The sequence below is a fragment of the Episyrphus balteatus genome, chromosome 2, assembly GCF_945859705.1.
Source record: "Episyrphus balteatus chromosome 2, idEpiBalt1.1, whole genome shotgun sequence".
Lineage (NCBI taxonomy): Eukaryota > Metazoa > Arthropoda > Insecta > Diptera > Syrphidae > Episyrphus > Episyrphus balteatus.
The window spans coordinates 55,945,930-55,964,674 of NC_079135.1; the positions used below are offsets into that span (position 1 = coordinate 55,945,930).

Consider the following 18,745-nt stretch of genomic DNA (forward strand, 5'->3'; position numbering starts at 1 on the left):
CTCTTTCGACTTTGTGTTCATACACAAAAAGTTGCAAGTGTGTGAGTGCAACTCCGTTTTTCTCGCTTTGAGGTCGGAGTATCTTTTCTGAACTCAGTTTTCTTGCTTGAAGGGTGGTATAATCATGAAAAATGGAATATTGTATTCATAATACTGGAATATTGGAATGGAAGACCTACATTAGTCGAAAGGAATACTGGAAAAACTGTCGCTAGATGTGTTTTTTTTATTTTTATCATCTGTCAGGGAAAAAAATTCGTTTGATGAATATTCACGTACTTTACTGTTGTTGTTCTCTATAAACTATTGTTGTTGTTGAATCGTTTGTGTAATTTTTCTGTTTTACATACAAGCACTGCTGAAAAACTAACAATTTACAACCACTACCTAAACTTTTTAATATTTTCTTATCTCTATTAAGTTTATTTTCCATTATCTGCGCTCCTGAAAAACAAACTCCACATTATTTATCTCAATTAAAACAAACAAGGTTGTATTTTCCTTTTTTTTTCACCAATCCCAGCTGGAGATGACGGAACTCGAATACAAATAAATTGATTTATTCCTATCCTAATGCAAGGCAATGTACCCCAAAGCTTCTGTTGATTGTAGATCATTTCTTTGGCGTGAACACGAAACTTAAGAAACTAGAAAGAAACGGAAAGTCGATTGATCGCTGTGTTGTGCTGTGCTGGTTCTACTGCTGCTCTGATTCGTTGTCGGTTGTGCGCACACCAAAATTTTGCTGCGATAACGTGAAACGTGGCGGATGTAAGTCATAGTTTCGAAGTTTGTTTATTTATTAGACGTATACCTAAGTATTAAAGTGCACATTATATATATATATGTAAAATAATTGAAATTAACACTTTTCACAACCCTGACGATAGTAAATTTGTGATAATACACAATAAACTTGTAGATACAAAGACGCGCATAAAATATTAATTGCACGGTGTTCGTTGAAAAGCCAATACAAAGAAGAAAGCAAGAAGCAAAATGTCAGAGGTTGCAGGAGGAACATCCGTGGTTGAGAAAGGTGATCCGGAAATGAAGGGATGGCTCCTCAAGTGGACAAATTACTTGAAGGGCTACCAGCGACGTTGGTTTGTCTTGTCGAATGGTGTCCTCTCCTACTACAGGTATGAACAAAACTTCCCACCCATCTTCACCCCTCGTTCTTTCTTGTTCATGGTGTTTTTTTTAATTTTGTTTTCGCAATCATTGCAAAAGAAAATCCAATTCTAGGAATCAGGCTGAGATGGCTCACACATGTCGTGGCACTATATCTTTGCATGGAGCTTTGATACACACTGTGGATTCATGTACATTCGTCATTTCCAACGGTGGTACACAAACTTTTCATATTAAAGCCGCCAATGAAGTGGAGCGCCAGAGTTGGGTTACAGCATTGGAGCTGGCTAAAGCTAAAGCTATGTAAGTTTTGTGTTTTGAATTTGTACATTTTGCTTTTGCTTATGTTTGCTTATGGTTTGCAGAAGAGCTATGGAAAGTGACGAGGATGAAGATGAAACAGCTTCGATGGTTGCTCCAAGTCAGGAAATCAATGTTGCTGTTAAAGAATTAACAGAAAGGTGAGTTATATAAAACCAGCATTTTAATCACAAATTATTTTGTAGAAAGAAGAAGTTGATGGGATTTAAATAATGTAGTTCTAAAATAATATTTGTTTATTTGTATTGAACAAATGTCGGTGAAAGCCCAAGAATTTTTTTTTTTTTGTTATATTTTGCTGATTGTTTTTATATGCCTATGAGGCAAACGCCGGAAGCAAAGGTCAATTACACTGTGCAAGTTTTTTCAAAAAAAAAAATTTAAGACAAGTGCGCTGTTGATTGTTCCCCCCTATTTTGGACCTTAGAACTCGATTGGCAGCATTAGTTTTTCGATTTATAGGTACGACTTCGAACAAAATTTTTTTCGGAAGTTTTTTCAATAATTTTAAGCATTTTTCCCGGTTTAAAGTCATTTTTCTTGTTTATATTGTTATTTTTTCTGCTAAAACTTTATTTACATAAAGACAAATAAACAATTTAATGCAATTTATTTAACAATATACCAAGATTTTGTTGAAAAAATTCAAGAAATTTGGATTTTTTTGCATTGTTATCGTTTTATTATGTTTTAGTGGAGTAACTAAGGCAAATTACAGATCCAATTTTGATAATTTCTGTTCTTAAACGTCGGCAATGAAAAAAACTTTAAAATCTATGTGGTTAAAAATTGCCGGTGTTGCCGTTTTGTTTTTTTAACTAATAATAAACTTATTTTCAAAACTTTTTTTTTTAATTTCATAAATAAAATAAAATGATGTGTAATAAAGATTATTTACAGAAAAAAATTATATGGGAGTTAAGGATAAGCAGAAGCAATTTTCTCACAAATCGGCTTCAAATGTAAAAAAAAAATGTATTACAACACAACGGGAACACAATCATTACTAAGATATACATTTTTACAAAGCCAGTAGTTTATGCTGGTAGTAAATAGCGTTTGAGCAAGAAAAATGACTTTAAACCGGGCAAAATGCTCAAAATTATTGAAAAAACTTCCGAAAGAAATTTTGTTCGAAGTCGTCCCGACAAATCGAAGTGTAAATTCACAAACGCATCACTGCAGAGATGATTTGCGATCACTCCTGTAGCACGTTCATAAACGCAAATAATAAATATCACTTAAAATGTTGATTGTTCAAAATTCAATTCAAAGCTTATTGAGAAATGCTGATTGTTCATTTTTACAAACTTTGATAAACTGATGCGCAAATATAAAAAAAAAGCATCAAGAATTTTCTTGATAAGTTGTTGATACCGACGCAATTTGGAGTAAAAATGGCGGAAAAGGACAATGAAAAGTATTTAAACAAGTTCTAAATTAATTAATTTGATGAATTTCAGGGAATATTTTACCAGCCCACAAATTAAACTAATAATAGAAACCAGATTAAAATATGAAGGTGAATTTATTGCAGGCAGAAAATCGAAGTCAGTATTGTGGAGGAAAGTTCTTTGAGAGATAAAATGTGTTGCTCCATATTTTAATTACAACAAAGAGTTTGTATTAGTATCATTTCGATCATTAAGCAAAAATTGTTTTTAAACGTAAAACTTTTTGTCAATCAGCATCGCATCGTAATCAGCTATGCAAGAATCAGCATCGCAAAAACGCAGTGATGCGTAATCACTACCAACAAATTTGACGTTTGTGAATTTATCCAAAGATTTCGACTTGCACAGTGTTATTATTTATTATTATTTATTTATTATTTATTAAAGAAAAAAGATTTGGTAGGTACAATTTTTTTTTCTTTTGAATTATCCACTATAATTTTTCAAAAATTTAACAAGAAAAAAAAATTACTTGCAAAAAAACAATAATAAATAAAAGTTTAGTTTATAGCTCAAAACTATTGCGATATTTTAAGGCATGATCACAGTACGTAATTCTTGTAGAATAGGACATACAGCTAAAAAGTACTTACTTACTTAGGGTGACCAGCGCCGTAAGGCGGCTACAATCCACTCTGGATTTGGGCCTCAACCAACAAGCTTCGCCAGCCAGCTCTATCCTTAGCTCGCTGCTTCCAGTTGCGCACGCCAAGTTGATTGAGGTCCTCTTCCACTTGGTTGCGCCACCTCAGACGAGGTCTTCCTCTACTGTGCCGTCCCTCTGGGTTGGAGACGAAAACTTTCCGGGCAGGAGCATTGTTGTCCATGCGCTCCACGTGACCTAGTCAACTCAGGCGCTGCACCTTCACTCTCTTGGCTAGGTTAGCGTCTTTGTACAACCCGTAAAGCTCGTTGTTGTATCTTCTTCTTCAATCACCATTAATACATACGGGACCAAAAATCGCACGAAGAACTTTTCTCTCAAAGCAATTCAAGATGTTTTCATCCGCCAGCTAAAAAGTGTTCAATTATATTCTTTTTGATGTGATACTCGATCACAGTGACAGAAGTTCGAAAAATTGTCAGTCGCCTTAATTTTCTATTTATTCGATCTTGTTTATTCGACCTCAATTAAGTTTGTTGACTTGAGCAAAATTAGAAAAAAATGTTTATGTTAATAACACTAGGAGTCTGTAGTGTGCGGGGGCTCTTAAAGTATAACAGAAAAAACTTACAATCATAACATCATAACAATTAGAGGTTTTCATGAATCCATTCATTTGCCTTTTCAAACGGGTACACTACTTCAGTGCACTCTATTTGTTGTTGTCATACCAAATAGAGTGCAATGAAAATGAGACTCCGTCAACAAAAATCAAACACTGCACAGTATTCGATTTCTTTATACCGAGTAGAATCCTCTGTTAGATTTCTCTTCCGAGAGTAGGTGCTTGAATAAGGAATGAAAAATACAGGGAGTACACGCAACAACGAATGAAATGGATTTATTTGTTTGAAAAGCAGTGGCATAATTGAGTCGCATTTTTTTTTTTTTCAAAACTCAACAAACGCCAAAAATGCAAAAATTATATATTAGGTGTGTTTTTTTGGCATTGCTATTCGTATCCGCAGTTGGCGTTTACATGCACTACAAAAACAACACGCAGCTGCCGATAGGAATACAAGCTAAACCAAGCTGCCGATAGAATTTTGACGAAGTGTATAAGTTTACGTTTTCCTTTCTCTCGGTGTGTGCATATACATTTTTCATCAGTGTTGATATTTGGGAAATCCTACTCAAAATTTTTGATGAAGAAAAAATAATAAAAATTATTTTTGCGCTTTGCCAGGCGCAAAAAAGCTAATCGTTTTTATTTAAAAAAATATTTAAGAGAACCGTTTTTTCAAAACTCCAGAAAACCAATACAAAATGTATGGAGGTTTTGCAAAACTCAACAAAACACTACGAAGTTGTGCAAAACTAAACAAAATTGCAGGTTTTTGCAAAACTAAAAGTTTGCCTGTTGTTGGAAAGACTTATCTTTTTTTAATTATCAAATATTATTATTTTAGTTTTAACATGGGTTGATTGATTTCAGTTATTCAATGGTACATATATTATGCATAAACGTTAGGTTTAAAAAAGTGTACTTTTGGATTTGTTTCATTTTGTTTTCATGTTCAAAATAAGGACAAATCGATCCAAATCTGAAAATAAAAGTTGAACCTATCGATTAGCTTTGCAAAAAAGAACAACTCCTCGTTTCTACTTTTGGTTTTGTATTCAAATAGGAAACAAAATACCTTCTCCTGAAAAACTTGAAAAAAAAACATTTGTTGAGTTTTGAAAAAAAAGTAGCGCTATTTCCTAGTAGATATATCTTATACAAACCGGTTTGATTGAGCAAATAATGGTTTTGCACCATAATTGCAGAAATAATGTGCGAATTGTAAAGTCAAACAAAATATTTCAAAGAAATAAACAGATAGGCAAAAACTCAGCGTTATTCAGAATAGATTATGGGTGCACTTGCATCCGTTAGACGTAAGAGGTTAGAGTATTCGGTGTACTCTAAGCACTCGGTGTATTTGCTTACGAGTGCTCATTTTTATGGGTACTCTGAATCAAATGTTTTGAATTAAATGGGTGAAATACTCCTTCGATAATGCATTGGGAGAACATTCATTCGTTTTGTTTTGAAAGATTTGAATGAAGGGAATGAGGTATTTGAAGTAAAATCGAATGTCTTGGAACTAATTTTAAGACAATCTATCGATATTTAGTCATTACAAAAGTGAATAATTTTCAATTATTTATAGAACGTAAATAAAAACAAGTCAAAGATGTAACTTGTCTGCAATGAACAAGTTTCCTTTTTTTCATATGAGCGAAAATCATACACCTCGAATACAATTACTAAGTAAGAATTAAATAACAATTGTGCCCTTAATTATGAAAGTGGACTAAGTCACTCCTAAAAATGGCATCAAATTAAGCCTAAAAATTATTGTTATTTAAGGGGTAAAGTTATTTGAAAGCGAAATTAAATTTTAATTTTAAACAATTATACATATATTGCTAATTGACATTCGTAAGGAGGTGTTATACAGCAGTGATGTGCAGCAGTGAAAGTGAAAGTATGTCTGAAAATTAAAATTACCTACATATATAGCATTTAAAAATTATAAATGAGCAACGAAAAATTATTTTCACAATTTACCCTTTATTTGCAAAGAGCTGACAAAAAATTGTATGATTAATAGATATGAATATGATATACATAATCATTTCAAACGTACCGTATCTGTTTGTTTTCTTAAAATGTTTGTACATAATTAGAAAACCAAAAAATTAATTAATTGAACATTTTTGAAACAAATGTTTATGTGTGTATGTTGGGTCATATGCAAAAAAGAATGAGTTCTATTCCATTTTTAGAACATTTTCTTGAGATCGATCTAAAAAAATTTCCAAAGATCTAATCTTTTTTTGATAGGACCCATTGAGTTTTTTTTTTTTTTAATCAAACAAATTTAAGTTTTATTGAATGTAAAAAAAACTACAAGCATCATTTCGAAAACAGGAATGTGAATTATAGTTGATTTATCGTCACATTAGCTGGAAAAATGATGTCATGAATTACAGCCGCAAGACTTTTGAATTCGATATGAAATCGCTTTTGCCTTATATTCAAAAAGTTTTATTTGTTGTTTTTTTTTTTTTTTTAGATTGGAAAATCTTCGTACCTGTTCCGATTTAATTACAAAACATGGATTGGCACTTCAGAGGGCACTAGCTGACCTAGAAAGCGGTGATGATTTTGCTAATAGAAGTAAGATTGTCAATGAACGTGCAACGTTGTTTCGTATTACTTCCAATGCAATGATTAACGTGAGTAAATATTTTATATATGTACATATGTTAAGATTTTTTATAACAAAAAATAAAATAAGCAATAAAAGATAACTCGTCGACTCAGTCCTATAAATCGTATGTGCATAAATATGGGCTTTATTCTTGCTAATAAAGTGTGTTCGGGGTTATAATAATTAAATTAATATTGATCCATTTACTTTCTTATCTTAAAACATTTCAGTGAATCAAATTCATATTTTTTCAACGTGAGACATTGAGAAGAGTTAATTTTTTTTTCTTTTTTAATTTTTTTAGTTAACTGGCCATGTTCAATGATTTATTGCTTTTTAATTAAAAATAAATAAAGGCTGCATTTTGACTTAATAGGCTATTGAAAAAACAGGGCAATAAGGAACTAAGACGTTCACGGGTTTTTATTGCAGGAATCGTTCAATGGGTTATAAAAGAACATAAAACCGCGAAGTGCTATTAAATGAGAGGGTGGAAACTGAAGATAGGGGTGTAAAAGCCCCCTTTTTGGTTTTTTCAATATATCTCGTAAACCGAGCAAAATTTTAATATATTGCTCTCATAACTTTTTGTAGAGAATTTCCTATTAGAATAATGTTTTTTAAAAATTGAAAAAAAAAAAATTTCCATACCAAAATAGTTGAAACAATCATAAAAAAAATATCAAAAAAATCGATTTTTTGAGTTTTTTTGCTTTTTTAGTTGTACATTTTTTTGGGTTGAGAAAGACATAAACATTGCTCCAAAGAAAAAAAGATTAAATTTCCTTCAAAATTCTGTACTCACTAATTTTTTTTATTGAAAATTAACCGAAGTATGGCCATTTGAATCTATCTTTTATTCGCATTTTTAGTTTTACTCAAGTAAAACAGAAACATTTGAGGGGAAAGTACGATAACTTAAGCACCAAGAACTGATAATGAGATTTTGTAGAGGGGTTAAATACAATCGTTGTTTACTATGGGAGGGGGGTCTATGTCCCCCCCGTTTCGGCGGGACGGGCAATTTTCTAAAAAAAATACTTAAAATAAAAAAAAATTATTAAAAAACAACGGCAACACTTACAGTTTTGATTGATACTTTTTTCAAAAGCTAGAATTATAAACTTAATATTAATTTTAAAATGAAGTTATTTTAATCAATTGTTTTTGAAATAAACGAGTGATTCCGATAATGAAAGTACAGTGGACTCTCGCTAACTTGAACATACGATAACTTGAACAATCCAATAACTTGAACATCCTATTTTCTTGAACTTTTTTATTGCTGACTCTATAAGTTGAATAATTTAAGTATTTGAAGCTCTGTAACTTGAACAAAAAAAAATGTATTTGAACAGAAGTTTGAATTTCTTCAATGTAGGTTACTACGTTCGTAATCGTGTTTTGCGTCATTTACATTAATTTATAATAACAAATTGAATTCATACTTTTTTATATGTTTCAGTAACTTGAACAATCCAATAACTTGAACAGGCCTGGTTTTGTATGTGTTCAAGTTAGCGAGATTCCACTGTATTTTGTCTATTTTTCAATTTTCTCAAAAAGTAGAAGGCATAGGAACATTATGATTTTCATGATTTGATAAGAAATCAATTAAGGCAGTTTACTTTGTCGATCAATTTCGTATTGAAGTCCACAGTCTTTGTGAAAATTTTACTCAATGTGCTTTTTAAACTTTTTTTTTCACAAGTTTTGACTTTGAAATCGGGTATTTCAAAAACAATGATTAAAATAACTTCATTTTAAAATAAATATTAAGTTTATAATTCTAGCTTTTGAAAAAAGTATCAATCAAAACTGTAAGTGTTGCCGTTGTTTTTTAATAATTTTTTTTTATTTTAAGTATTTTTTTTAGAAAATTGCCCCTCCCGCCGAAACGGGGGGACATAGACCCCCCTCCCATAGTAAACAACGATTGTATTTAACCCCTCTACAAAATCTCATTATCAGTTCTTGGTGCTTAAGTTATCGTACTTTCCCCTCAAATGTTTCTGTTTTTCTTGAGTAAAACTAAAAATGCGAAAAAAAAGATAGATTCAAATGGCCATACTTCGGTTAATTTTCAATAAAAAAATTTAGTGAGTACAGCATTTTGAAGGAAATGTAATCTTCTTTCTTTCTTTGGAGCAATGTTTATGTCAATCTCAACCCAAAAAAATGTACAACTAAAAAAGCAAAAAAACTCAAAAAATCGATTTTTTTGATATTTTTTTTATGATTGTTTCAACTATTTTGGTATGGAAATTTTTTTTTTCAATTTTTAAAAAACATTATTCTAATAGGAAATTCAATTCTCTACAAAAAGTTATGAGAGCAATTTATTAAAATTTTGCTCGGTTTACGAGATATATTGAAAAAACCAAAAAGGGGGCTTTTACACCCCTATCTTCAGTTTCCACCCTCTCATTTAATAGCACTCCGCGGTTTTATCTTCTCTTATAACCCATTGAACGATTCCTGCAATAAAAACCCGTGAACGTCTTACTTCCTTTCTAAATGACATAATCAATAGCCTATAAAGTCTTACACACAAATAGTCTTTTTTATTAGTCTTAATAGTATAAGATCCCGGGTTCTTTGAAATTTGAAATTTTAGTAGAGTAAACTGAGGTAAATTTAGAAAAAGGTCAAAAAGATATTTTTTAACAAAACGTGGTAGAAAAAAGATTCTAGAATCAATATATATATTAGGGTGGGTCAAAAAAATCGAAATTCTTTTTTTTTGATTTGGTACTCTGAAAAATCGATTGCTAGACACCTCTAGAATATACACGCCAAATATTAGCTCTTTATATTAATGGGAAGGTCCTCCGCTTTGCAATTTTCCATTTTTACATCAAGCTTCTATTAAAAAAAAATAATTTTTTTATTAATTGACTTTTTACCAAATTTCTTTTCATATTCTTGTAGGAAATTGAACGCTCTACAAAAAAGGCCTTATACACTGTTTTCGTTTATCTAACCGTTGAATAGATATTTGAGGTCCAAAAATATAGAAAATCTTTAAAAACTCGTTTTTTGTTCTTAATTTTGTCACAAATTGAAAAATTATAATAACACTGGTCAACAAGGTTTTTGTTACAGACACCAAGATATACTTTTCTATAGGTTTTTTGGGTGCTGAGCTCGAATCTGAAGTCAGAACAATTCTATCACATCACGTGTTTGAGATAATCCCGTTAGAAAATCGAAAATGCCCCTTTTTGCCAGGTTTCGAGATTATTTTTTAGCTTTTGGTTAATTGTTTTAAATAAATTTGTAACGGTTTCTAAAAGAACTAAATCTTGTCTTTCTAAATTTCTATATCTTCTCTTCTTCGAGAAATCTTAAGTTGAAATAAACGTGTTTGGTATATCTCATGTTTATTTGCTTTTTATAACAAATCTCGAAAAGTTCTTTGCTTTTCTTTCAAATTTTGACACAACGTTCCATTAAGAATCTCGCAAGTTTTTATATTTGCGAAGGTGGTGAATCACGGTGAGATACATCAAAGCGTGACCGTGTCAGATAGTTATACTAAATAATTACTAGTGAGAAAAACACAACTTTTTTCTTGTTAAAAATAATATAAGAACTTACAGAAATGGAAATGATACGTTGTGTCAAAATTTGAAAGTGATTGGCAAAGAACTTTTCGAGATTTGCTATAAAAAGCAAATAAACCATGAGATATACCAAACTAGTTGATTTCAACTTAAGTTTTCTAGAAGAAGAAAAGAGATATTTAAGAGATTTAAACGGATTTAGAAAGACAAGATTTAGTTCTTTTAGAAACCGTTACAAAATTTATTTGTAACAAATAACCAAACGATAAGAAATAACCTCGAAAACTGATAAAAAGCGGCATTTTCGATTTTCTAACGGGATTATCTCAAAAACGTGATGTGATAGAATTTTTTTGACTTCGGATTCGAGCTCAGCACATCAAAATCCTATAGAAAAGTATACCTTGGTTTCTGTAACAAAAAAAAAGTTTAATTTTGTTGACCAGTGTAATCAAACGCGCAAGACATATTCTTGCTGGAAATTGATTGCTCAACAAAAAAGGTCTTCATAATTTTTTTCATTAATCTAACCATTCTAAAGATATTCGAGGTCAAAGTTAAAAAAAAATATAAAAACATTTTATATTTTTAAAAAATTTCCAATTCACTTAAACTTCATTATTTTCAAATTAGCAAGATATATTCTTGTAGGGGCTTAAACGTTCTACAAAAAATTTCTTGGAATCAAATTGATTGCTTAACCGTTTAGAAGATATTCGTATCCAAATCGCAATGCATGAGAAAACTATTGAAATCAGTGAGCATTGGTAAAAATGGAAAATTGCAAAGCGGAGGACCTTCCCATTAATATAAAGAGCTCATATTTGGTGTGTATATTCTAGAGGTGTTTAGCAATCGATTTTTCGGAGTACCAAATCAAAAAAAAGAATTTCGATTTTTTTGACCCACCCTAATATATATTGTTAAAATATAAAAGTCACACGTACAAACAAAGAATGTAAAAATTCTGCAACTCAAAATATGGACGTTTAAAAGTCAATACCGTGAAATTCGATGTTTGAGAAATAATTCACCAAAAATCAGCAAGAAATGCATTTGAAATATTGTTTATGTTATTAGAGAGCAAAAACAATATATAATATAATATAATAATATAATATCTTGACACGTTTCTGCCAAATTTTTGATAAAACTTCTTTTTTGGGCTTCTTGTTTTTTAGAAAAATTATAGATTTCAATACCTACACTGTTTAACAAAAAAACGCAATTTAAAATTATATTAAAACTGCATAGAAATAAATAGAAATAAAAAGAAAGGTAGGCCTAAAAACTCCTGGTACAAGCAAATGCAAAAACACCAGCATTCAGTTGGCCTTAGAAACGGAACAATACAAAACCGGGAGGCTTGCCGCCGATTTCTGAGGTCAACCCGGCGAACCCCACAGGCGGATCACTAGTGTGAAGCAGTAACGTGGGAAGGTTATGATCCCCTCGACATCGAGATCATAACAGCGCCGAGAAAAAGGAAGAAGAAGATTAAAACTGCATAGATTGTTTTTCAAAATACCGCCAAAATCTGGATTAAGAGACCTTCAAACATTGCAATTACTTAAGCTCTGTCCATTTCCAATTTTTATATTAATCAATAATAAAATTTTGAAAAAATAATTTTTGGATAAAAAATTTTTTTTTTTGAAAAATCGAATTTTCGAAAACGGGACATTGATTGAAATTTTGGTTTTAGATGTTGATTAATAAATTCTACAAAAGGGCATACCAACTTTATTTTAAAACTTTTTTTATATCAAATAAATTACATATTTATAGAAAACTAGTTTTTTTTTTCATTTAAAGAGTTGTTTTTTTCTTTTGCAGTTGTACTCTTGTAAACATTTTTTTTGCGTCTTAGAAGGGAAAAACTGCAGTGCATAGTTGTGCCTGGGCGAAATGCATTTGGAGTTCACAAAGTCCACAAAAAATTATTCTTTGTTTACATTTTTCTTTCTTTATTAACATCGGCTAGACCACGGGCAATATTAATTTTAGGTGCACGAATTTATTCAAATTCCCCTTAAATGTTAGAATTTGGGGAGGGGCTAGAAAATTTTTCAAAATTTTTTTAGAGGGAAAATGTACGAAAAAATTTGTTTCTCTTTTTTATCCATCTTTGATCGAAAGTGAAGAGCTGTGGTGCGGTACTGAAAGTGGTAAAGTAGCATTTTACTGCTACTACTCGACAGCTTCGTACTCTGTCTCCTCCTGTCATAGTAAAAGTAGTCCAAGTTGTTATAGTGCAAAATGTTTGCACAATGAAAAAACACTTTATATCGTTCGAACTTTGTCATGTACTGAATTCAAAACTGTTAACAGATTTATTCCTATCACGTTTATAGTTATTGAGCTATAGGCTCATTATTATTTTCGATATAAATGCTCATGTTCTGCAATTTGAACGAAAGTGATTCGAAAACTTCAAAATTGCTTCAAACTGTCAAAACTGAAGGATCATTCATTTTTATTTTGTTTCTAAAGTGAAATTACTACTGCTTTGGACATGGATGCAATTTTAATGGAAAAAGCAGAATTTAAAAGAAAAATGAAGAAGACACATTTTGTGAGACAAATCAAATATGTAAGTGAAATGCAAAACATGGGCAGTATTATTGCAAATTTTAAAACAAAAATAAATTAGTGTAAAGCGAATGAGGTTGCTAACACAGAAGGAGTGCACAATTTTGGAAGGTACCTGGAGAATTGCGCACTGCAAACACAGAGGCAGTGATGAATTATAATACAGTAGTCCCTCGATAATGTGAACTAATTAAAACAATGCGTTTTCGGATTTTAGAAGGATTCACATTACTGGAACTATTTTTAATTCTCATTAAACTGATTAAAACAATATTTATAAGCAATGAATGTAACACACAAAAATTTTTTGAAGTTAAATTTAAGCATTTATTGAAAAAAAATTTCAATACAAGTAATTATACGAGTATACTCCATTTCAAAACATCAAAAAAAAGTCATCGCATTCAATATATCTTAAGATTTATCTAGAACAATAACAGTTGTCTATTACTCAGGATTATAAAAAAATTGCGTGCACGAACAAGAAAAACACACAAGCAAAAGAAATTCACATTACAAAAGAAATTCACATTACAGAGTCTAAAAATTTTCAAAGTTCACATTATAGAGATGACAATGTAAATTTTTGGCGATTTACATTTTAGAGAAATTCGCACTATCGGTAATTCACATTATCGAGGGACTACTGTATTTCATGCCATGAGGCATTATGTATTTTGTATTAAATCAACAACAAATAAACTATACAAAACAATAAAAATATAACTTTTGATAATATTTTGTCCAAAAATTGCAAATTCATTGAAAAAGGCACTAAATTCAAAGTAAACTGAATTCGATGAGAAAATCTAAATGAGTGAAAAAATGCAGAACACCTAATTTCACTTTCGGCAAGTGAATGCCCAAAAAGTTAAATGCAGAATGTGAAAGTCTCAAATATTAATTTTCAATGAAGTTCTTGTTGATGTTTAATCCAAAATACATATTATTTTTTCGTAATATGTTGCTTTTTTAATCCAAATCAAAAGCGCAAAATGGAATTTGCTAAGAGAAACCATTAGCTATGTTGGCCACTAAGATTTTGAGATATCAAAAATTTCTATTTCTAATATCTTTAAAAGACGGCGTTTTGAGATTGCATTTTGCTTAAGAAGTTTTGCAAAATTTAATGGTGATGTAATTCGACGTCAAAATACCAAAAAAAAATGATCTGAAGAATTCCAAACCGAAATAAAATCCGAAAAAAAATTACGCCAACCCTCAACGTCAGCTGAGGCTCTTACTCAAACAAACATAAACATCCGTTTCAGATTTTGGAGGGGGCTCGAGCATCTGAGCTGCCTATAAATCTTTAAGATTTACGAAAAAGTTTCAGTAAATCATGTTCATAATGATAAAATCAGCTAAATAATAACATGATCTTGAAGGCTTGGGGGGGCTTGAGCCCCCTGAGCCCCCCCCCCCTCAATACGCCACTGTTCACACTGTAATTTTAATAAGTGTCGGTATTCATCGACCAAATTTTTGCGTGTTAGAAGAATTTTTTGGTTCATGTTACTGAATTTTTAAAGTTTTTGTCGAAATATCTTAAATTTTTTGTTGTTTCATTCACTTACACTTATGTAGATACGGATTGACTTAAGAAAAGTTAAAGAATTGATAAATTTTGATAAAAAAATATGGTGCAAAAGGGGATAAGTTCCAAAAGAGGTTTTTTTTATAGAATTCATGCCCGGAGAATTACTAGACCGATCCAATACTTAAATTTTGTATCGAGGAATAATGTGAAATTCTTAACTTTATGGCAAGAAACCCATTTTGCAAAAATATAAGAGCTTCGATCCTCGAGCCTATTCTGAAATCGTAGAATCATGGTGTTTTCCACAATATAAAAGGATTCTTATCATTTTCTTTCTTATCATTTCCCTGAGATAGTAGAATATCCCATAAAGATTTAAAAAGATGGATTGTTTGGCGTCATCTAAATTTCCTCCACTTGAATGTTCCATAGGAATATCTCAGATACAAAATTTTATTTTGTCCTGCATACAAATTACAATGTACAAACAATTTTCAATTCAGTGGAGTTAAAATTTAATATTTTTATATTTTTTAATTATAAATATAAATTAACAATAAACCATTAAAAAATATTTAACTTTTTCAGGCTTGTTCGGACTATCTAAAAACAGCCGAATCTCAGGGGCAGAAATGGTCAAAAATGCTTCAGCACGAACGCGAAAAGCGACAAAGCTTAGAAGAGATGGTCGAACAGTTAGCTAAGCAGCATACTCAGTTAGAACAAGCTGCTCATCGGATTATGCCAAGTAAGTTGAATTATTAAAAAAATTGGTTTCAATTATAAAAATTCTATAAAGGTTCACATTCTTCAGTTCCATAGGGGGATCCAGGGGGGGGGGGCACGGGTCCCCCCCCCCCCCAGAACTTAAAGTTCATACTTAAAGGAAATCAAACTATAAGAGTTTTAAAAATATATGAATAATAACAGAAAGAACTTGAGTGAAACTCTTGTCTATTTCTGGCTGAAAATGCGAATTTTGTTGATTGTTGCATTCCTTTCCCATGAATAGCTCCACCTCACAAATAAATAAACGGCTATTTGTTGGGTACACACGAATTTTTTTTTTTTTTTTCGATTTAAAAAAAAGTGAATTTTCAAAGTGATTTTGGTGAAAAATTTTGATATGGACATCGAATGACATTGAATGATATAAAAAAAATAATTGTATATGCAACTCTATTTTTTCATACAGAGGGGTCAAAAAATTTGAACTTTTTTCGTTGTTTTTTTTTTAACATTAGTGTTTTTAAAATAGCGGAACACGTCACAAAATTGCATAAACTATACATATATTATAGAACTGCTGGATATGTAGAACAAACTTGCATTTCAGAAGTTTGCCCAAGTTTGCACCCCGAAAATAAAGACTCCTTGAAAAAAAACTCCTTAAAAGCGAACCTTACTTATAGATTTTTATAAATATTATTTTATTGAGAAAATTTCTCCAGGGATACCTCTACAAATATGTAAAAAAAATAGTGTTCCAAATTTCAAAAAAATCGGTGCAGTAGTTTTGAAGTTATGAGGAGCACCGGCGTTGAAAACATTAGTTGTGGGGATAACGATTTAAAGTTTTGAACTCTGGACTAAAAGACTAAAACGTTCCTAAGGGAAGTATTAAAATACTCATAACTTAGTCAAGTTGGCTCCAAGAGACCTACAATTTGAACACAATATTCTTGAGGTATAAAACAATTTAACCCCTTGTAGCCCCATGTGACATTTCTGTAACAAACCGAAAAAGATTGCATAAAAGCTCTACAAACTATTTTTTTTTTCTTTTGAAGCTTCTAATATTATAATCTTTAAGTATTGCTTTATCGAAATAGTACTTCAAATTTCTAATAAATAGCACCAATAGTTTTTAATTGACAGTTAATGTTGAAAGTTGGGCTTTTTTTTGAAAATAAGCAAATTTGTGTAAAAACTACGAAATTCAGAAAAAAAATAGTTTTTGTTAGTAAACCCCACGGGGTTTTATTTTTGGATTTTAGGAAAGTGCCTAAAAATTAATATTAGATAGTTTTTTGCTTGAATTTTTGCATTTTTATATAAAAATAAATTATTTAAACTTTTTTTTTACTCCCAAAATATCGAAATAACTAAGTAAATAATGACTTTATTGAATTTTTAAAAAATACGTGTTTTATTAAAGATAAAGGCCAATCGATTGACTTATTAATTTTTAAATTTACGACCTCGGATTACAAAAGGTTAATGCAAATAAAAAAAAACAAAACTGGGTTTCCCGGCAAAAAAGTATGATTCAGTTTTTTTTGTTATTCTTAGGAACTTTAATATTTATTAGAAGGAAGTCTTTAGTATTTGACTAAAAACTACTAGGTCATTAACTAATGGTATAATTATGTCCATAATATTGCAAAATTTTATACAAAATCAATTAAAAAACGTAAACATTATTTTTTCAAAATTTCATCTTTAAAACTTAATTTCTCAAAAACTATTTGGTGAAACAACTTAAGTCAAAAAATTAAATAAAGAATTGTACGTGCATTTTCTGATTTTTTATATTTTTTTTTCTTCCGGCTAATCCAGGAGTAAGAGGGTTAGCACTTAAGTGGCTTTTACTGTAACAAGAAAATGAAAATTTTTCCTTCCGAATAACTTTTTGGTCATATGGTACCTATTTGATGTGGGAAATGTGCCTAAATATTTTTGGCCAGGTTTTAGACCACTGTGGGTCGTTAAAATTGTCTGCTTGTTAGTCAGTCGTATGGTACTTCACTTTATTTCTAACTGTTATTGCTGTTTTTTTTGCCAATCCGTCCCTTGTGCCCCCCCCCCCCCCAGAAAAAAATCCTGGATCCGCCCCTGTTCAGTTCTGTTCGAAAATAACTCCCCATCGAGAAAAAAAAAACATTAAGTTAGTTCCACTATTTATGTATTACATTAGGAAACGTAAACAATTTTGAAGAGTGAGAAGAAAGTTTTCTTAGAAAAAAAAAATCACCAATGTTTAATTTATTTCTCTTCTAGTCAAAAAATTAAATTCAATCAGTTATAATGTAAATACTAGAAAAAATTTGTCTATAAATATTTTAAATATGTAGGTTAGGGTGGTCCAATTTTTTGGATTTCATATTTTCGTTGTTCCCCACTTAAAATCTTGCTATTTATATATTTTGTATTACATACGAAAGTAGCTCAAGTGAAACTGGGCGCTCAACAAGCTCAAAGTTTTTGCTTGAATGCTGTTCTAGGCAGGTGCCAATACTTAAAAAAATTAACTTATTTAAATTTATCTGGTGAAGTTAGTTGGGATTTAGTATAAATTTTCATGATATGCCTTTCGTTTTTATAAAAACCTATAGTTACTTGATATTTTTGACATATTCATTTTGTTAATTTAAATTCGTCCGTTAATTTATTTTTTGCCAAAAATAAAAAAATAATTAATGAATACAAAATGAGTAACTCGACACAAAAGAAAGATGAAATTTTATTTACTGGGTTATCGGGAACTTGTGGACTAATCGTTTTTTTTTTTTTTAGCGAAATTCTAACGCCAAGACATAGAGGAAGGAATACCTAGAGACGCGACTTCGGTTGGTTTTTCTCTTCCACCCTACAAGCTGCAATGAGAGGAAAAACTCCACAGTGCTTATATGTGGTAGTTTTCCCGTGCATTTTAAATGGCACCAACACATTCAACTGTGGAGTTGAGCTCAAAACAATTAAAAACAATTTAAGTGCTCAGTAGGAAATAAAGTCATAAAAAAATAATATAATAAATTCAAAACACGAACCTTTTTTTCTTATTTCTGTACATATTTATTGAAAGGTGGGTGTCTGGAGTGAGCTATTTGAGCTATTCAAGTTCATGTACAAACCAAAATCATGTTTAAATTCAAAATTTGTGAGGACATCTACTGGTGAAAGGAAGGTATTAAACGAATTGTACTTTTCACACGTATTCACAGATAGGAAAACAAGAGAAAAATAAGAGAGATTATCTGAAATTAAATTTGCGGGTGTTTAAGGTAAGGGGGGTACGAGTCGGCTCTCTAGGTATTCCTTCCTCTATGATCTGATACTTCAATACTGATGAGCGCCCTCTTCCCAAGACTTAAAAGGGTTAAAACCAGAGATCAAAAATAACAGTTGACTTTTATTTTCATTCGGTATCCCACTGACTGATATTGAATATACCTACTTTATTTAGGTCTTGGTCTGACTTTTATTTTAAAAAGATATTTTTTTAGGTCTTTGGTTGAGGTTTATTTTTTTACTTTAAAAATTACTCTCAT

At 30.8% G+C, this 18,745-nt stretch overlaps 1 protein-coding gene across 5 annotated transcripts in view; it reads left to right on the forward strand.

Annotated features, from left to right (window-relative positions):
- The first annotated feature begins 289 nt into the window (after positions 1 to 289).
- The window catches only part of LOC129912734 (oxysterol-binding protein 1), a 45,786-nt gene continuing 27,330 nt past the window's right edge, over positions 290 to 18,745 (forward strand). For 2 of the 5 annotated variants that reach the window (XM_055991125.1, XM_055991129.1), the window contains exons 1-6: positions 290 to 771; positions 923 to 1,142; positions 1,234 to 1,437; positions 1,500 to 1,595; positions 6,639 to 6,801; positions 15,063 to 15,222. In XM_055991125.1, the coding sequence (XP_055847100.1) occupies positions 1,000 to 1,142; positions 1,234 to 1,437; positions 1,500 to 1,595; positions 6,639 to 6,801; positions 15,063 to 15,222 (766 nt within the window). In that variant the 5' untranslated portion in view covers positions 290 to 771; positions 923 to 999. Of the gene's footprint in view, positions 772 to 890; positions 1,143 to 1,233; positions 1,438 to 1,499; positions 1,596 to 6,638; positions 6,802 to 15,062; positions 15,223 to 18,745 lie in introns of all 5 variants that reach the window. The other 3 variants (XM_055991126.1, XM_055991127.1, XM_055991128.1) reach the window with 3 other exon arrangements.